General features: G+C 40.3%; 1 protein-coding gene and 1 long non-coding RNA gene across 2 annotated transcripts in view; one reads left to right on the top strand and one right to left on the bottom strand.

The window, feature by feature from the left end:
* Positions 1-4,378: 4,378 nt before the first annotated feature.
* Positions 4,379-9,838, bottom strand: LOC106564937 (uncharacterized). The gene is made up of 4 exons (XR_001319567.3): positions 9,204-9,838; positions 8,227-8,389; positions 7,498-7,634; positions 4,379-6,635 (listed from the first exon to the last, which is right to left on the bottom strand). It is a non-coding gene; the product is annotated as an uncharacterized LOC106564937 (long non-coding RNA).
* A 5,617-nt stretch (positions 9,839-15,455) lies between these two features.
* Positions 15,456-22,001, top strand: part of LOC106564975 (integrin alpha-L) — a 34,437-nt gene continuing 27,891 nt past the window's right edge. Inside the window, 1 exon segment of the mRNA XM_045691258.2 lies at positions 15,456-18,777. Coding sequence (XP_045547214.2) covers positions 18,729-18,777 — 49 coding nt within the window. The 5' untranslated portion in view covers positions 15,456-18,728.

The following is a 22,001-nucleotide window of genomic DNA, read 5'->3' as shown; positions in this document are numbered from 1 at the left end:
AGCCGAGAGCTGCCCAGTGACACGAGCCTACTAAACGAGCTACACTACTTCTATGCTTGCTTCGAGGCAAATCGCACTGAAACATGCATGAGAGCACCAGCTGTTCCGGAAGACTGTGTGATCACGCTCTCCGCAGCCGATGTGAGTAAGACCTTTAAACAGCTCAACATTCACAAGGCCAGATGGATTACCAGGGCGTGTACTAAGAGCATGCGCTGACCAACTGGCAAGAGTCTTCACTGACATTTTCAACCTCTCCCTGTCCGAGTCTGTAATACCAACATGTTTTAAGCAGACCACCATAGTCCCTGTGTCCAAGAACACTAAGGTAACCTGCCTAAATGACTACCGACCCGTAGCACTCACGTCTGTAGCCATGAAGTGCCTTGAAAGGCTGGTCATGGCTCACATCAACACCATCATCCCAGAAACCCTAGACCCACTCCAATTTGCATACCGCCTCAACAGATCCACAGATGACGCAATCTCCATTGCACTCCACACTGCCTTTTCCCATCTGGGAAAAAGGAACACCTATGTGAGAATGCTATTCATTGACTACAGCTCAGCGTTCAACACTATAGTGCCCTCAAAGCTCATCAATAAGCTAAGGACCCTGGGACTAAACAACTCCCTCTGCAAATGGATTCTGGACTTCCTGACGGGCTGCCCCCAGGTGGTAAGGGTAGGTAACAACACATCCGCCACGCTGATCCTCAACACGGGGGCCCCTAAGGGGTGCGTGCTCAGTCCCTCCTGTACTCCCTGTTCACTCATGACTGCATGGCCAGGCACGACTCCAACACCATCATTACATTTGCCGATGACACAACATCACCAACAACGACGAGACAGCCTAAAGGGAGGAGGTCAGAGACCTGGCCATGTGGTGCCACAACAACAACCTCTCCCTCAATGTGATCAGGACAAAGGAGATGATTGTGGACTTCAGGAAAAAGAGGACAGAGTACGCCCCCATTCTCATCGACGTGGCTGCAGTGGAGCAGGTTGAGAGCTTCAAGTTCCTTGGTGTCCACATCACCAACAAACTAACATGGTCCAAGCACACCAAGACAGTTGTGAAGAGGGCACGACAAAACCTATTCTCCCTCAGGAGAATGAAAAGATTTGGCATGGGTCCTCAGATCCTTTAAAGGTTCTACAGCAGCACCATCGAGGGCATCCTGACTGGTTGCATCACTGCCTGGTATGGCAACTGCTCGGCCTCCGACCGCACGGCACTACAGACGGTAGTGCGTACGGCCCAGTACATCACTGGGGCCAAGCTTCCTGCCATCCAGGACCTCTATACAAGGCGGTGTCAGAGGAAGGCCCTAAAAATTATCAAAGACTCCAGCCACCCTAGTCATAGACTGTTCTCTCTGCTAACGCACGGCAAGCGGTACCGGAGCGCCAAGTCTAGGTCCAAGAGGCTTCTAAACAGCTTCTACCCCCAAGCCATAAGACTCCTGAACACCTAGTCAAATGGATACCCAGACTATTTGCAGTATCGGTTCAAAGGGAATGTCCTGATTGTCTAAAGTAATGGGTCAAGTCACTGCCTGTACTGTACATGTCAATGTTGTTCATCTCAATGACCAAGACATTCCAATTCTGCATTGAAACATTTTAGAGCGCATTTGTTGCATCTTACTTATTGTGAACTTGATGCCAAGGCCTGCCTCAAAAATGGAAGATAGTTGGTCCATTCCATAGTGGGAGGGCTTTTTCAACTCTATTTTTCAACTCTATCCCAGCTGGCATGCCCTCTACTCTACTACAATGACCACTTTCTTGGCAGCCACAGCCATGTGTGGAACTCTGCCCTGTCCACCTGCTTCATCTAAACAGAAAGAGAAAGAAGGCTTTAGTGAAGGAAGATCAAGTGTACACATTATTCCAAGCTTCAATCAGTGATCCAGAAATTTGCTTACTTGAATATCAACAATGTAAACCGACAAGGCACAGCTACCACATACGTTTTTATGAATCAAATGTCAGCCGTTTTTAGTGCTTTAGTGGAATTTTAGTGGTACATTTTTTTAAGCTTGCTTAAAAGCGGAGCAGGACCGTTATTTAAATGTTGAATTACAGATATACAGTACATTTTAATAGTTCTTTCAAATAAAATGATACATACTATCCTTCTGGTTGAATAAGGCTTGTACTCCCTGCACTCTAGCCTTGTCAAACCCCTTTGACTGTGAAGCTGCAGGTTTGCCTAGATGTAACAATAAAAGAGGCACGGTACTGTATGAGTGTGTTTGAAGGTATTATAGATGTACAGATGTAGGATCTTAATTTGAGTCAGTTTGTTACATTTGGAAAATAATCCTGCAGTATCAGGAAAATAATCCTGCAGTAACAAGAAATATGATATGTGGATTATAATGAATTGACATTTTTGATGGGGGTTGATACATTTATCGCAAAAATCAAGTCTGAAATTTCTACGTGGAAATTAGAAACTTCAGAAGCCTTTTCAAACTTCAAATACACTACAAGTAAAAAACGTCCTGCATTGCAGAAAAGTGGTCCTGCAACAGGGTGATCAAATGAAGGGTTACATCTGTATGCTTGAGGTTAAGCGTTACCAAAGTTATTTTTAAAATATGTGTACCAGAAAAGTGTTCAGAAAACTTGCCGATCAGATCCTGGCCCTCAACAAATTCCTTTCCCCTCCCAGATGAGGCTGTGCTGACTGGTATGGGGTCCTCGGGGTTGTGGACAAGGAATGCTGTGTCGACCCCCATAGCTTCCAACTCGATAACCTAACAAAACAATATGTAGAAATAGACAAGATAAATAATAAATGAAATTAGATGTAAAAAAAAGACGATACCTAAAAATCCTTATAGGAAAAGAGTTGGCGAAAAGACTAAAATCCTACTGTAAGAAAAATGCCTGGTCCCTCTATCTTAAACCTGTATCTCAGATTCTGTATCTCTAACTCAAATCCAAACACATTACTTTTTTAAAGTAAAAGTTTCGAAATGTCACGATTTACTATTGTGACCCTATAGTATATATTCCCGTCTTAAATTATCTTTGACTTTTAATGCCTTCAGGTTCCCCTTCAACTCCTGACCTCCTGCCTGTAGCTTGTCTGCCTCCTCACTGTAATGGGCTTTTGTGGCAGGTGGTAATGCCTGCCAATTGCCCTGTGTACCTGCCATAACTCCTGACATACAACAGAAAACATGACAATGTCAGTGACATTGATAAAACAATCTATTCTATCAAGACCTTACAACAACAAAACATTTACATGTTGAAACAAAGTACAAATATGTCTCTGATAGAGTCAGTAGACTAGAATTTGTTGTTAGACCCATAATGTTCTGAAGAGAAACCCCTCTGATCATTCATCTAAAAATAACAATAATTAACCTACATCAAAGACACACCGATTGAGAAATGCATACAGTCCACAATACAAGCCTTGCTCTTGTAATTGCAAACAGGTAATTAAAGCAACCCTTTAGCTTTACGGTGGTCCCTCATAAACAGGTTGTAAGCTGACACATTACGTTTGTAGAGCTTCGTTTTTTGTTGAGGGACAGCTTTACTCTGGGCCAGTTTTTTTCTTTCATTCCCTAACCAGTTCTAGAGGAAACAATAGGAAGACAACACAACAGTAAAGAACACTGCATCACATTTTCAAATCAGCACATAATAGTTTATTAAAAGAGTAAACACAAAACTATTGCTCCACCAACTCAGCTTTTTATCTTGCAGATGATTGAAAAAGGAGCCCTTTTTATTATCTGCATTGTGTCACAACCAGCGGGGTGTTTTGAATCTGGGCAATCTGGGCAATATGAAACTAGAGGCAAAACACAAAAAGTTGAAATAACATAATAATCAACATTATTATCGCAACAGCAAAGGATAAGATCCGAAGGCAAAGGATAAGATCCGAATTTGAAGTCAAACCCTTCATTGTTCCATAGCGGCATTTGTTTGGGAATAATGGCAAACGTACTGTAACACATCACAGAACATTCAACACGTCACTTAAATACATAAAATATCACAGGCCATACTTCACAAGACAAGGTCAGACAGACAAATAGATAGAGGTATACTGTAGGTGGTGTGTTATGGTTAAGTCTTCCTGGATTTAGGAACATGATGCTGGTTGATATGAATGACTTGTGTGCCCTGTTTGTTTTACAGAGTGGGGTTTTGAACCTTTGACCTGACAGAAGCTGTTGGTACTAGTCATATAGTGGGTGTGTCTAAGTCAAATTGTCTGGATTTATGGATGGTTCTTGATTTGTAGAGGGATGGGAAGCTTTAAGACTTGACGCTGCTGAACCATACCACCCAAGGTGTAACGGTTGTCGTACTGTAGAGAAGACCAAGGCGCAGCGGATTGCGTGCTCAACATCATAATTTATTAAATAATGAGAACACGGAAAAACAAGAAAATGACAAAGGACAACCCGACAGTTCTACAGGCTATATAGCTACTTACACCAGTGCAAAATAAAACAACCCACAACCCCAAGAGAAAAACACACACCTAATATATGACTCCCAATCAGGAACAACGATATCCAGCTGTTCCTGATCGGGAGTCACACAGACTAACACAGAAACAGAACAACTAGAAACTACATACAACACACAACTTCTGCCACGTCCTGACCAAATACTAAACAACTACTCCCTCTGCTGGTCAGGACGTGACACAAGGAAGTAGAAGGTTAAGATGGTTTCAATTACAGTTTTTCTCAAATGCTAAAACACTAAAACCCATTGGCTGAACAAAGTTCTCAGTTGCCTGGACTCATTTAGCTAATTATGCAGTCTGTTGTCAATACCTTAAACCATTTCACATGGTAAAACACAATTTGCAGATCTCACTTAGACTTTTCAGCAAAACTCTAAACACATTCTCATTCTCAAAACACATTCTGCACTCTAATGCACATGTCATCCATACTGGTAAACACAAGTGGCAACAATCAAATACAAATAGAGAACACATGTCATTGATTGAACACAACCACTCAAAATTGATTTAACCTGTTTCAAATGATGCGACACAACCAATATAAGCCAGTTCAGAGAGCAAACAGGTTGTTGAAGGTGGGAAGGAGAAAGTCTGAGAATATAGAAGATAGAAGAAACAATGTGAGAGGACGAGTGCGTATGCGAGGTGGGTGACGAGGAGGGCAAGAAAGAGGAAGAGGAGGATGAAGAGGAAGACAAAGAGTGGCAATATCTGATGAAATTCGAGCAACAGTTATAGACCATGTTCTTGTCCATGGACTGACAATGAGAGAAGCAGGACTTAGAGTGCAACCCAATTTGAGCCGATTTTCTGTGTCCACCATAGTAAGGACATTCAGAGAAGAGAACAGGTACAGTAAACTATTGTATTTTTGTAATTGCAAATTTACTGTACTACACTATATGCAGCTGTTTCAATAGACATTTGTAAAGTTAATCACTGTATGTATTGTACTGCATGAATATGTTTTGTAACTGCACAACTACTTTTTGTAGAATTGCAAGGCTGCCACATGCAGGTGGAAGGACAGCTATATTCACTCGGGAGCAAGAGGCCGTTATAGTTGGCATGGTCCTTCAAGATAATGCAATACGACTCAGAGAAATCCAGGAACGAGTGATACAAGACAACACACACTTCCAGGGAATCGACAGTGTGAGCATTTCCACAATTGACCGTGTCCCCCTATCGTACCAGGATGCGAATGAAACAAGTACCTTTTGAGCGCAACTCACCAAGGGTGAAAGAACTGCGAGCTCAGTATGTGCAAGTAAGTGTACATTCAGAAACATTTACTGTAATCCAGATTGTCTACAGTACTAACACATACTATGTGAATGACATTACTCTTCGGTACATACAATGTATGTGAATCAGAAGTGCATACAGTAGGCCTAATTGTACTCTACAGTATAGCACTGTCTCTGTACGACTTACAAAATCCTACATACAGTATATTGTATTTCTACACAGACAATATTTGACTTGGAATCCTTGGACAGACCCCATGAGTTCATCTTTGTCGATGAAGCAGGCTTCAATCTAACAAAGAGGAGAAGGAGAGGCCGAAACATGATTGGACAGCGGGCCATTGTTGAAGTCCCTGGTCAACGAGGTGGCAATGTCACAATCTGTGCTGCTATCAGAAACCATAGTGTTCTACATCACCATGTTACACATAACACCCAGCACCTTCTAAGCTTTATTGCCAATCTAAGAGATATTTTATTTGAGCAACAGGTTCAAGAGCAACAGGGTCAAGAGCTAAATGAGAATCCCATTCCCACCTATGTGATAGTGTGGGACAATGTCAGTTTCCACCGAGCTGCTCAGGTAAGGGAATGGTTTAACATCAATGGGCAGTTTATGAACTTGTACCTCCCTCCATACTCACCTTTCCTGAATCCGATTGAAGAGTTTTTCTCCTCTTGGAGATGGAAAGTGTATGATAGACAACCTTACACCAGAGTAAATCTGCTGCAAGCCATGGATTTAGCCTGTGGTGATATAGGTGAGGAATCATGTCAGGGCTGGATACGGCACACAAGAGGCTTCTTCCCCCGTTGCCTCAGGAGGGACAATATTGCTTGCGATGTCGACGAAGTGCTCTGGCCTGACCCAGCCCAAAGACAAGAAGAAGCACATTGATCACATGTTTACTCCTTTTGATTTTTGTCCCTTTTAGTATTGTATACTGTAGTACAGTGCATTGTAGGCTGTATACTGTACAATAGACAAATTGTATGGCCCTGAACATTGTGCTTTCCATTTATTAACAGTACTGACTGGTCAATAGATTTTGACTGGTTGCAGGTTCATATCAACAAAGAACAAGAATTACAGTATCACAGAGACAAAGGACAAGGTTGTGAGATGCAGGGTACAGTACTGTAAAAATAGGGGTACAAGGAGGAGGAAGAACAAAAAACAAAATTGCAAAGAGCAAAGCAGAGTAATAATTTCTGATAAATTTTGAGCTACTATGATAGAACATGTTTTCGTTCATCAAAAGACAATGATGGAAAAATATGAATATTTTTTTTAATTAAAAATGTACTTCTTCCTGAGAATTGTATGTTTTGAACAATGTGTTTTCTATTTTTCGGTGGATTGTTAACTGACTGCTTGAGAGTGTATATCATTTTGATCACATTGTTTATGATTTGAGAGCAGTGTTTGATTTTGAACACAGGTAAAACTGTTTTGAGGCAAATGTTTCATTTTGCGAGAGGAGTCAGAGGTTATGTAAATAGTGCTTGAAGATGAGGTTTTGTGTTTAATGTTTTCAGGAAATGGAGCAAGGTTTCAGAAATTGTGTTTTAGCAATTGAGAAAAACTGTAATGTCATATATAAACGATGAATCATCAGTAAGGCCATAGGAAGTTTCCTAAGTAATCCTAAGCCAAATATTACAAAAAGGCAAAACCCTTTCTTATGTTCACAGAATACAAAACAGAACATTAATGACCCTCACCTCCACTACATTCTCTGACAGTCCAGTTCTGGTGGCTGTCTCAGCCAGCAGAGGCGACCCTCTCCTGGTCCTTCCCTGGTCAAATAAGGCTTTCAAAACCTCTCTTTGATCAGGAAAAATGTACAATCTTCTTTGTCCTAAGAACAGAATGACACTTGTTAAGACATATCCTAATCCATTGTTATATAGGGGTCAGTATACTTATTACAGACTTCATATGAGAAGTGGGCCATAATCAGCTAAGAAATCACTAAGGCATAATACAATATTACACGCAAGGTAAGCCCAATGACAGATGATACTGACTTCACATTATTCACATACAGCCATAGGTACTGTATGGTGCAATAAGGCATGTTTCAGTATAAGCTTTGTGCCCTTAGCCATTAACACACTAAAAACCTACTCCACTGGCTATTGTTAGGACTCACAGGTTGTTTCCATGAGATGTTGGCTGATGTGATACACTATTGTTATGTTACTGTGTTGTGTTGCTATGGTGATTTTGCTTCTGTTTGTAAATAACATTGTAGAAACGGACTGTAAAATCAGAACAAGCTTCACCAAGAACATTTACATGTACCAGGAATTTGACCTGGTGACATGCTGCTGATATACAGTAGATGGATTATAAGAATATTATAAGAATTTTACAAGGCCTCATGTATTCTAGTATGCTGTGCTGGAGTATTGTGATTCGCCAGCGAATCAGAATTAGTTTTTCCTCACAAGGCTTTATTACAGCCAGAAATACTCCTCAGTTTCATCAGCTGTCCGGGTGGCTGGTCTCAGACGATCCCGCAGGTGAAGAAGCTGGATGTGGAGTTTGTGGGCTGGCGTGGTTAAACGTGGTCTGCGGTTGTGAGGCCGGTTGGACATACTGCCAAATTCTCTAAAACGACATTGAAGGAGAGTTATGGTAGAGAAATTAACATAAAATTATTTGGTAACAGCTCTGTTGGAAATTCCTGCAGTCAGCATGTCAATTTTCATGCTTCCTCAACTTCCCTGTAGCTCAGTTGGTAGAGCATGGTGTTTGCAACGCCAGGGTTGTGGGTTCGTTTCCCACGGCGGGCCAAGTACGAAAAAAAAAATATATGTATGAAATGAAAAAAATGAAATGTATGCATTCACTACTGTAAGTCGCTCTGGATAAGAGCGTCTGCTAAATGACTAAAATGTAAATGTATGTTCAGCTTGTCAGTTGCACCAAAGAGCTAGAGAAGGAGCTTGAGCCAGTAAAATGCAGACGGCTATATTTTTCCACCTTGCTCCGCAGCTCTACCCTCACGTTTTTGGCCATGGATGGTGACTTTAACGAAATGTAGATAGGAAGCCATAATTGTACTCCTCAAAGCCATAATTGTACTCCTCAAAGATCCATCGCACCCCCTTCACGACCTCCCTCAACTCAGAGAGCACTGACAGTTCACAGCTTCTCAGTTCTACCTGCTAGGACAAAGACATTCCGACTATTTCCTACTTTATGCTAACAGACTCTATACTGTGAAGATACATTTAACGTCTACATGATTATATGATATATTCTAATAAAATTGTATTGGTTGCATTCACATATTTAACAGATGTTATTTCTTCAGCCTCCTGAGGTTGAGGAGGAGCTGTTACACCTCACCACACTGTCTATGAGGGTGGACCATCAGATTGTCAGTGATGAGTACGCCGAGGAACTTGAAGCTTTTCACCTTCTCCACTGCGGTCCCGTCGATGTGGATGGGGGTGTGCTCCCTCTGCTGTCTCCTGAAGTCCACGATCAGCTCTTTTGTTTTGTTGACGTTGAGGGAGAGGTTATTTTCCTGGCACAGCTGTATAATGTCTGTTTTTTCATGTATTTTTTGCTGTTCTATATTATTTTGTCTCTTGCCATTTCAGAGTCAATGCAAGTCACCCTGTGCCTTAAAATGTTCTACCTGTCTACTAATAAATTGAAACTAAAACCTTGTGAGAGTTTTTGCCTATCGTGCTGTACCAAAAGCAATTACCACCAACTCTGTGTGGCAATAAAGAGTCTGGCTGCGACCAGTATAACAGACCAATCTAAAAACACTACACACAGATGAAATGGGAGACCAGGACTAGTCTGTCACATCATTCCTTTTGAGCTTTCCCGTTTTGAGCTTTTCTGAAATCATAAAGTAGAATCTGGGTCAGCCATCGGTCAATGAGCAACGCGAGACTGCTCTCTACAGAAAAACGAAACTGAAACTATAGAAGAGCAAATGAGCTGTCGAGGGGCAGTGTGCCCACAAAAGCCTGGGACTTGATTGGAGGCAGTACAGGGTCGTATTCAATAGGAACCAAACAGAATGAAAATGGACTGAAACTGCAAGGACTACCTGAACTTGTCCTGTAAGAAATGCATTTTTTTTTTTCATTGAAAAGGGGAATTCTGCTACGGTCCGCACTAATAAATATGACCTAGTACTTACATAGGTTACAACAGATCTACCTAACTCTCTTCCTGGAGATCTACTATCCTGTGGGTATTCAGTCCAATCCTAACCTAACATGCCTGATTCAGCTAGTTGAGGGTCATTTTCCAGGCCCTGACCAAATTGCAGATAATGCATTGCATCAACCAATAGTTGCATAGCACGTGATTTGCATGCCACGTAATCGACTGCGCAGTCGGGGCATTAGATCTCTATACCGCTCCGCTATATCATATGGGTGGCATTCCTGCCTGACTACATTGCAGACGCCTTCCAGATCTCGCAAAGCTTGGATAGGTGTTTAACATATCAGCTAACCACATCATATGATATAGGAATGTAATGCCTAATAGTCGATGACGTGGCGCACAACCATTGGTTGATGCAATGCAACGTCTTCAACGTAATCAGGCAGGAACACTACCAGTATGTGGCTAGGTGTTATGTTCAACACTAGCCTCGCGTGGCCATCCATCCAAATCTTGTCTTGGAAGTCTGGAGAAATCCAGTATAGGATTCTGGGTTTGAATGGGAGTGTAGGTTTTCGTTCAGACCCTTATCTAGCACGCCGAACTAACTGGTTGATAAGTTGAATCACGTTAGTTGGGTTTGGAGCGAAACCCTGCTGGGTTTGGAGCGAAAACCTACAGGATGGTAGCTCTCCAGGAACAGGAACAGAGTTGGTCAGCCCTGCAATAGTGATTTGGGATTTGTAAAATATAAATAAAAGTAGAGGCCAATAAATCATCAAATAATCTGAACCAATTATGCTAATCTGTTATAATACACGCAGAAATGATGAAGCAATGAAGACCACCTGGAACACACCCATGCAGACCTGCGACGAGCCCGCGGGCTAGCAACGCAACCGCAGCCTAGCAATGAATGCAGAGGGAGAGGACGGAAATGGAGTCCCTGGACAAGGCGGGAACGAGATGGTGGTTAGGAGTAGTGCAGTATTATCAATAGGAGAGGTGTACTTGGAAAACGAAGGAGGAATGGAGGGAAATGGAGAGGGAGAGAAGGTCTAAGAGAGAGAGGGAAGAAGAGGGTGAGCTTGAGTCGGATAAGAATGGTTTGTTAAAGAAGAAGGGGGAAATGTGTAAGCAGAGGGAGCTGAAGACAGGAGGAGAAATGGAAGTGAATGAGGGTGAAGTATAGGAGGCGGTAGGTGTGGTGAAGCTATCGGAGACCGAGGTATGCACCGAGGGTCAGGATAAAGATGAGTCTGTGACAGTAGGAATGAAGTTTATGGAAGAAATGGACACTTGCCTTTTGGCTGATCCATTTGTGGTTTCACTGTGGGTGAAAAAATAGTTGGGTAATGTGGAATCGGTGAAGGTAACCAGAAGTGGTCTAGTGATAAGTGTTTGTGTTTCTGCTGGTCAGAGGGAGAAGGCGCTCAGAGTAAAACAAATGGGGGCAAGAAAAGTGAATTGTTTCGCTCTCAAGAAAAGGGCGCTGATGAAAGGAGTGATAACTGGGGTAGCAGTAAATACAAAAGTTGACCAGCTGAGGGGAAAGATTCCCGGTGTAAGTGATGCTCGTCGTTTGATGTGACGCAGAAAGGGTGGCGACAGTGGGAAACAGAAGTCATTGTCTGTTCTGTTGAGTTTTGCAGTTGAGTCTTTGCCTGACAAAGTGAAGCTAGGATATATAAGTTATCCTGTACGAGTGTATGTGCCGAATACATTACAATGTTACAGATGTCAAGCTTATGGGCATGTGGCAGCAGTGTGTAGGAGGGAGGGTCCAAGGTGTGAGAAGTGTGCAGAAGAGCATGAGACAAAGGAATGTGTAGTATTGGGGAAAGTATTGGAATGTGTTAATTGTAGGGGTGCCCAATGGGCTGGGGATCAGAAATGTCCTGTACGAGAGAGGCAGGTTGAGGTTTCCAGGGTTAGAGTAGTGCAGAAGTTGTCATATGCTGAGGCAGTGAAGCAAGTAGAGGAAGATGGGTTAAGGGGGAGGAGTGGTGAGAGTAGTAGAGATATACCAATACAGAGGGATAAGCCAAAAAGTGATATAAGGTTCAGTAAGATTGGATTTTTAGCATTTATAGCAATGGTTATCAACTGTACGGCTGGGATGGAACGGAAGTCACAGAAAATTGAGGTTGTAGTGGCAGCTGCAGAGAGGTATTTGGTTGTGCGAGACTTGACATCAGGGTGTGTTAAGTGGTGATGTAGGAATAAATACATTTAATTAGTGGAGTAGGGTGGTGTTCATTTTATTTTCTATAATTTTGAAATTAGTGAGTGTAGTGTTAGATGGTAGGGTATTTCTTCTTTTTTTTACATTTTATCTATCAAGCAAAGTATAAGGGAGTTGTACTCCAGTCTAGTAGGTGGCGGTAATGCAACAAATTGGATGCCAACCGCCGTTAAACTTCATAGAAGAAGCAGCAGCAATGAACGCACCCGTGTCAACCTGCTACCTGGAACGCGCCGAGGGCTAGCAACGCGACCACGGTCTAGCAATGTCAGTAAAGCTAGCCAGCTGAGCCACGAGTTGCCGGAGCTCGTTCAGAGGTGACGTAAATATTTGTATTTATTTAGGAACTGCAAATGCAATGCTCACTTATTTATTAATTACCAGTTTGCTTCCTATGGCAGTCAATGGAGGTCTGGTTGTCGGCCATGCTGGAAATGTGATCTCGCGTTATTGTGAAATTGTCAATACAGTACACCTGTATAGATGTTTTTTGTAAAACATCAGTTATTTGATTAAGTGGGGGTTATCAAAAAATATGGTTGTATAAACCCCATTAGATTTATTTAAAGCCACTATCTGGAGTTTCAGCAAAGAGCAATCTCACCACTTACAAGAGGATATCCCCCATTTGAAGTGTACCTGTTTCAGAACTTACCTATACTGTTTGATATCCCAAGACAGTTTGTGGTCCATATCCCAGATATAGATACTTTATAGGCATATCATGTTATGCCATTTGCCCATAGGATCCCATTTAATGTAGAAATTAATCTAAAATACCTTATCCACATCCTAATACACCAACATTACCTGTAAAGACCTTAAAGAAATTACTTTTTCAAAAAAAGTCACTTTCTACGCACAAGTCCACATCAAATCAAATGTTATTGGTCACATACACTTGGTTAGCAGGTGTTAATGTGAGTGTAGCGAAATACTTGTGCTTCTAGTTCCAACAGTGCAGTAATATCTAACAATTCCCAAAAACTATCTAATACACACAAATCTAACAAGTTATCTAACAATTCCCCAACAGCTACCTAATACACACTAATCTAAAGGGTGAATGAGAATATGTACATATAAATATATGGATGAGCTATGGCCGAGCGGCATAGGCAAGGTGCAGTAGATGGTATAAAATACATTATATACATGTGATGTGAGTAATGTAAGATATGTAAACATGATTAAAGTGCCATTATTTAAAGTGCCATTGTTTAAAGTGATTAGTGATCCATTTATTAACGTGATCCACTTTTGACAATACATGCACTTAATTACAGTGCTTATACTTACCGTAAAACTCAAATAGCCCTAGAGTCCCTTTTAATAGCTGGGCAACGGCATACATTTCAGCAAATAAACACCCGTTTTGGGTCTAAATTAATTGTTTCCGTGGTCACCATGGACACAGTTCTGATTTTCCCACGGTCATGTGCATTAAAACATTTTTTTATTTTTTATTCTGTCATTGTAGTTAGCCCTGGCAACAACACCAAACAGAAACACGACATCAAGAAATGCAAAATCAGGGATGTATGATTGGCAACCTAGTCTTTGCAAGTCTGATCTGTGATGGATTTGTTATTATAATGTACACTACAGTTCAAAAGTTTGGGGTCACTTAGAAATGTCCTTGTTTTTGAAAGAAAAGCACATTTTTGTCCATTAAAATATCATAAAAATGATCAGAAATACAGTGTAGATATTGTTAATGTTGTAAATGACTATTGTAGTTAGAAATGGTTGATTTGTAATGTTTTATCTACATAGGCCCATTATCAGCAACCGTCACTCCTGTGTTCCAATGGCATGATGTGCTAATCCAAGTTTATCATTTTAAAAGGCTAATTGATCATTAGAAAACCCTTTTGCAATTATGTTAGCACAGCTGAAAACTGTTGTCCTGATTTAAAGAAGCAATAAAACTGGCCTTTAGACTAGTTGAGTATCTGGAACATCAGCATTTGTGGGTTCAATTACAGGCTCAATATGGCCAGAAACAAATAACTTTCTTCTGAAACTCGTCAGGCTATTCTTGTTCTGAGAATTGAAGTCTATTCCATGTGAGAAATTGGCAAGAAACTGAAGATCTCGTACAAAGCTGTGTACTACTCCCTTCACAGAACAGCACAAACTGTCTATAACCAGAATAGAAAGAGGAGTGGGAGGCCCTGGTGCACAACTGAGAAAGAGAACAAGTACATTAGTGTCTATTTTGAGAAACGGACCCCTCACATGTCCTCAACTGGCAGCTTCATTAAGTAGTACCTGCAAAACACCAGTCTTAACGTCAACAGTGAAGAGGCGACTCCGGGACCCTGGCCTTCTAGGCAGACTTCCTCTGTCCAGTGTCTGTTCTTTTGCCCAGCTTAATCTTTTATTTTTATTGGCCAGTCTGAGATATGGCTTTTTCTTTGTAACTCTGCCTAGAAGGCCAGCATGCCAGAGTCTCCTCTTCACTGTTGACGTTGAGACTGGTGTTTTGCGGGTACTATTTAATGAAGCTGCCAGTAATAAGTGAGGTAATGGAGTCCAGGTGTGCCTGCTGATGACGTGCAGGTGTGCATAATGATTGATGCCGGTGGTTAGTATACCGGCGACATCGAAAGCTGGAGGGGAGCAGCAGGAGTAGACTTGACAATATTGATATACATTACCCCAAAACATTCACTCCTCCTATTTGTCATTTGATGATTTTTGTAAATTGGATGTAAATCTTCTCAGATGGGTTGATATGTAGTTTATTTGTTTGTAAATATTTATATGTGTCCTCAGCATCTTGTCTCATTGTCAAACTAGTGTCTGTCAATGCAGTTGTATTTCTGTATCACATTAAGTTGGAGTGGATGTGTGCGCAACAAAAAAAGTTATCCTTCAAACAGGGTAAGAGTGGGGGTGGAGGGGTCAAATAAATCAACACAAACAATGAAATACTGATATTCATTGATTTGCACAAAATTACTCTCATTGTAAATTCAATTCGTATTGGCATTACATTTTTTTTCCTTTACGCTATTAAGCTAGTTTAAAGTTGCACAGATAATTAGCCTTTAACCCAACAGGCTACAGGAAAGACAGGATAAAAATCAACCAATCAAAACAATATTCCAAGCTGGTTCAGAGACTATAATGTTTTTTGTACTGTTATTATGATGAAACTTTCCACAAATAGCAACAGATAAAGAGAAAGTTTTGAGTAAAGTTCAGTAATCAAATGTTGGGTAGGATGGTGGTTTCCTTCGGTGGCCAGATCACCTTGATCAAATTCTATGGTCTACAGGCTGCTTGACCTATAAGAGAAAACATCTTTTTTATATCAATTATGAAACCAAAAGACTAGAAACGACAGGAAATAGAATATTCTTAATCCCACAAAGAATACAGAAGTCACAGATACAGAGTGGGACTACTTAGTTCTGTTATTTCTAACTAGATCAGTAGAAATGTAGGGCTAAATGAAACTACAGTTCTTCAATTGCAGAAATGAGGCTTTTAGTTTAATACATATGATTTTATAGCACTTTTCTAAAACCCAAAGGTGTTAAAATAAGCAACTATGAAGAAAACCAACACAAAAATGGCAACAAATTACCTGGGCTAGGGTTGAAGAGGAGGCGGGAAGAAAGAGACAACACAAAACTTCTGTGATGGTGTGTAGACACAAACAGAAGGGGAATGTTGAAATCCCCAGACGACATCCTCAATTTTGCACTATGCAACACACTGCAATAAGCGGTGCACTGACAGATAAAACACACAATGGGTTTATCAACACTTATGTAAGATTTCTTGTATTATTTCTTATATTTAACCTTAATGAGGCCTGTAATTACAAAGACAGACACATCAATTACAAAATGCAAAACTGCACAAACAGCAAACATGAGGGTATTGAAACTAATCAACAGTTCACACTGTACAGTATCAAACGGATGTTTCTACATAGCCAAAGAGCATTGTGGTTAAAAAGGTACCAAAACCCATCTTCTCACAGACTATTTGTGTGCTGAACTATCATACTCTACTTAACTTATTAGAGCAACATGAGGGTATCGAAACTAATCAACAGTTCACACTGTACGTGTCAGTGTCAAACTAATGTCTCTACATAGCCAAAGAGCATTGTGGTTAAAAAAGTACCGAAACCCATCTTCTCACAGATGGGTTTTTTTGTGTGCTGAGCTATCATACTCTACTTGTCTTATTAAAGCAAATGTCAATGTGGCAATTGGGGCAAAATTTGATATATATTCATATGTGAAATAAAATGAAACTCAACTGAATAGCCAAATAAGCTCAGGGTCACCCTGACGAAGGCTGCTGTAGCCACAACGCGTCAGTGTTTTTTTTATTCTTGCCATGCATAAGCCATAAGGCTTTAAACATTTTCCACTACATGAGTGCCTTGAGTTCTTCTGGAAGTTTGTTTGGACAAACGTTTTTCCGGCATTGTTTACTATCTAGTGTCAACTTCTTTTTGTTCTATAGTATCTATAGTATAGTAATTATAAACCACAGAAGCACTCCTGTCCTGTGTCTCTAACCTTCCTCATATGTTTGTTGTTGCCTCATTCAAAACATCACTTCCAGCCACCTGTTCTGACTCAAATAAGACATTGTTATAGATTGGGTGTAGTATGTAGTCTGTGCCGCTTTTCTTCTCAGTTTTCTCACATTTGATACTTAGGTATTCTCACTGGGGAAGTGTAAAAGAAGGGGCTCAGGGAATGTACCAACACCAATCATGCAAAAGAGGAACGAGCAAAAAAAATGTACAGCGCCTTCAGAAAGTGTTAACACCCCTTGACTTTTTCCAAATGTTGTTGTTACAAAGTGGGATTCAAATGGATTTAATTGTCATTTGTTGTCAACGATCTACAAAAAAATACATTGTAATGTCAAAGTGGAAGGGAAATTTGCTCATTTGTAAAACATTAATGAAAACTTAAACACTAATATATCTTGATTGGAAAAGTATTCAACCCTGAGTCAATACATGTTAGAATCACCTTTGGTAGCGATTACAGCTGTGAGTCCTTCTGGGTATGTTTCTAAAGAGCTTTCCATACATGGATTGTGCAACATTTTTCCATTATTCTTTTATAAATTCTTCAAGCTCTGTCTAGCAATGACCAACAACCATTTTCGGATCTTTTAAGTCAAAACAGTAACTCAGCCACTCAGGAACATTCACTGTCTTCTTGGTAAGCAACTCCAGTGTAGATGTGGCCTTGTGTTTTAGGTTATTTTCCTGCTGAAAGGTGAATCCATCTCCCAGTGTCTGATGAAAAGCAGACTGAACCAGGTTTTCCTCTAGGATTTTGCCAGTACTTGCTCCAATTTGTAAAAAAAAAATTATCCTGAAAAATTCCCCAGACCTTAATGATTACAAACATACCCATAACATGATGCAGCCACCACTATGCTTGAAAATATGGAGAGTGGTACTCAGTAATGTGATGTATTTGATTTGCCCCAAACATTGCACTTTGTATTTAGGACAAAAAATTAATTGATTTGCCACATCTTTTGAGGTATTACTTTAGTGCCGTGTTGCAAACAAGATGCATGTTTTGGAATCACAACCATTAAACTCTGTAACTGTTTTAAAGTCGTGCTGAAATCCCTGAGCGGTTTCTTTCTTCTCCGGCAACTGAGTTAGGAATGACGCTTGTATCTTTGTAGTGACTGGGTGTATTGATACACCATCCAAAGTGTAATTAATAACTTCACCGTGCTCAAAGGGTTATTTCGTATCTGTTTTTTATTTTATTTTTACCCATCTACCAATATGTGGCCGCCTTTGTGAGGCATTGTAAAACCTCCCTGGTGTTTGAAAATAACTGCTCGACTGAGAGACCTTACAGATAATTGTATGTGTGGGGTACAGAGATGATGTAGTCATTCAAAAATCATGTTCAACACTATTATTCCATGCAACTCATTATGTAACTTGTTAAGCACATTTTTACTTAGACTTGCCACAACAAAAGGGTTGAATTGACTCAAGACATTCCATCTTTTCATTTTTAATACATTTTCTCATAAACTTTATATGTTAGAATTCATAATCAAATATGCTTCCCAAAAATAACATGTTCACTGTGGAAGAACATTTATTTTGATTGCCGATTTTCTGCATTTATCAGAGTGCCATCAGGTAGCCTGATTTCAGAAGCGTCCATTTAAACAGAATTATTAAGAAATTGTTATTCTTCCAAAGCATGTAAATGTTTTAATCTAACTATTATTTTAATCTGAATATCCACAATAATCAGATTATTGTGTGCATGTAACCGTACTCATTATGGTGTATTTATTGTGTGTAGGCCAGTGAAAAAATAAAAATAAAATCTATTTAATACATTTTAAATACAGGCTGTTCAACAAAATGTGAAAAAAGTCAAGGGGTAGATATTTTTGGGGGTGGCGACACCTCCTTCCTATAAGAAGAGGCACACAGGAAACAAAGTGCAGGAAGACAAGTAAGTTTCATTTGCAAAGGTTGAGTGTTGCAATATTTTCCTCACTGCATGCTAGTGAACAAAGCGAAGGAGAATGTCCGGGCAGGGACCCCTCTCTCTGCTCACCTGGATGACAGCCATGGGTAAGCGCCGACTCACAGGATTTCCCTCAGCTTAATATTCAATTACATATTAAAGGGGTTGGACAAAACATCAGCTCAACTAAATTACTTTCATTACTATATATTTTATATTACAGTAAAGAAAATGTGAGCTTTTCCTCAGTGTGAAATACTCCAGTATGTTGAACCTTTCACACCATAGTAATCAATAAGTATAGTTGAAGTAGTGGAGGATATGTTTTCAAGATGGATGCTTAACTTGCACAGGGATAATTTATGTGAAAGGAAGGTGCCTAATGTAGTCATTCGCGTGGGCTAATGGGGCCCCCAATAAAATCTAATGCTCTAAATTTAATTCACAGAACTAGTCATATCTTTATTTGTGGTTTTACGTCTATAACAATAACCCACTTCCACCAAAAAGCTTTTTGGTTTTGAGGCAATAGTTGGTTGGAAACATAGGTCACTTAATCTTTTAAACCTAGATAACGCTTTATAATGCATTCATGTTTTTGAGACAGTCAATGATAGGCATGAACTATTGGCCATTTATCACCCATTTTTCATGGTGAAAAAGTCATAAAGAAGTTATTTACAATGTTACAGCTACATTCACTTTTGATGGCAGTTCTGGTTGAACCACAGTAGCCTATAGCACACCTATGTTCAGTCAAAAATGTTGAAATGAGGATTCCTCAAAATACGTTTATGCACCTTTTCAACCATGTGCACATCTTACAGACGGAACTTTGTTTACACCAACGCCTGTGCCAGACTATGATCAGCTGCGGGTCATTCTTTTTTCAAAGGAGGGCACTCTTCGATGCTATATTTCTAGTTAGGATATATATAATATATTCAACAAATCGTCCACCAACATGGTTCTGTGGCAATGGACCACATAACCAATAAGCAAAGCATTAACAATGAAGTTTCCAACACACACTGGACCAGCACCATTTATTTGGGCTGGACTAAACAATGATGGGGCCCATGGCAAGAACGTCTTTAACCAACTGTTATCCTAAATGTAATTCAGCGCCACCGATATGGTATGTTGTAACGATTTGGGAGAAGCCCAGGTAAAATGGAGACACGTTAATGCTCACCTGTGTCATCCAGATGATGTGCCAGCACATTGATTAGCTGTTTTGTGCGTCTCCGCGGTGGGAGTGACAATATCAGTACCATGGCCAGAGGCCAAGCGCTCGGCCAAATTGATAACACGACAGTCTCATCATAATGCACAACAACAGAAATGAATGAATTTACTTTAGGAAACGTTCTGAAAGGACATAGAGAGGATAAGCAAACTCACAAGCATACCCGTCAAAAGGACCCAGCGTTTAAAGCCACCAGCGCATTTCAAACACACGAGCAAGTCACACTTCTCTTTTCCTAAAAACGTTGGCTAATAAAAACTTAGGCATTGGATAACCGGCGTCAACACCAACAAGCTGCTTGTTACTTTCAGTCTGCTACTCTGTGGCGAAGTACACACATCGCATGGCCCAAACACCACAAAGCAAGCTAAAAAACTATGGCCAAACTGTGGTAAGGAAGAATTCAAAAGTGGTGGCTTGAGACATTTGTGATTTGTTTGTTCACATAAAGTGTGGAGATATCCAAACCTTGTCATATGATTAAGCTGTAAACTCTCAAAGTAACATTTAGCTTGTTTCCAATCTACTATGCTTAATGAGCACAGACAAAGCAACTGAGCTGGACAACCTTCCGGCAAGATTCATAAAGCATAGTGCTTGTGTCACTGCTAAAATGATAACGCATATTGTAAACCTTTCTATTAGTAGTGGTACATTTCCCAATGATCTCGAAACAGCCCGGGTGGTTCCGCTCCACAAGAAGAGCAGTAAAACAAATGTAGGAAACTACAGGCCTGTGTTGATCCTCAGCACCTTATCCAAAGTTGAGAGATTCGTTTTTAATCAACTTTAGGAATACCTTCTCGATCACAAACTTCTTTATGAACTCCAATCTGGCTTTAGAACAGCTCATTCCACTGATACTTGCCTGATCCACCTGTTTGACTACATCAAGCATGAAAGTGAGAAGGGGAACTATACATGTATGGTCATGTTAGACTTGCAGAAAGCTTTTGACACTGGACCATGATATTCTCCTGATGAAACTGAAATGCATGGGTCTAAATTATGCAGCAGGGAATTGGTTTAGGTCTTATCTGACCAACAGAACACAAGTATGTAATGTTGGTGATGTTCTGTCAGAGGCCAAAGAAATATCCTGTGGAGTACTGCAGAGATCAATTTTAGGGCCTCTCTCATTTCTTACATACGTTAATGATATGCCAGATACAGTAAAGTGGAAACTCCTGCTTTATGCTGATGACTCAGCCATACTTGTATCAGGGAATGATACAGTTTACATAGAGGAGACCCTCTGACAACAAATTTGTCGCTACATTTGGGAAAAACTAAATCGATTTTTTTTTTTTTTTTTGGAACAAAACGTAGATTGCTTAGGGCTGACAAGATAAAGGTAAACTGTGCAGACAAGAAGATTGAATCTAAAACTAGATCAATCCCTTTCTGGAGACCTGATTTCTGCAAAAAAAAAATCTAAAATGGTGAACAAATTGACGTTTTTATATCGTAACACCAGATATTTAAGGATCAAAGTTAAGAAGCTGCTTGTCTCAACCTTGATTCAGTGTAATTTTAATTTTGCCTGCTCTGCTTGGTATAGTGGGCTATCAAAAAAAAAAAAAAAAGAGAATGCAGGTCATGCAAAATAATGTTATCAGGTATATGCTAAATGTCCACCCTAGGACCCACATAGGGGTACAGGAGTTCCGGGAGGTGGGCTTGTTGCCTTTGGAGTCCAGAGTGGACCAATTTAAACTTAATCATATGTTTGATATCTTAAATGATTGTGCCCCAGGTTATATGAAAAAACACATTGATATGGTCTTTAACCAACACAGTTACAATACCAGAGCTAGTGTTATGTCTTGTAAAATCCCAAGAGTAAACAGTACTGCGAGGGGCACATTTTTCGATACAGGCATTTGTCTATGGAATAGCCTCCCCTTGGAGATCAATCAAAGAAAAAGTAGAAATAGCTTTAAAAAGCAGGCAAAGGTTTTCATTTGGACAAGGTTGTCTAAGAGAAACCACTCCACTGCCCCTTGTGCCCCCTACTGCCGGTCAGGTGTATTTATTTGAATGATAGTTATGATGTGCAATGAATAGATTGTTTTAATGTAA

Source organism: Salmo salar, chromosome 12 (genome assembly GCF_965601325.2).
Source record: "Salmo salar chromosome 12, fSalSal1, whole genome shotgun sequence".
NCBI classification, from domain to species: domain Eukaryota; kingdom Metazoa; phylum Chordata; class Actinopteri; order Salmoniformes; family Salmonidae; genus Salmo; species Salmo salar.
Note: the sequence above shows the minus strand (reverse complement) of the source record. Positions and strands in the feature narration are given on the sequence as shown.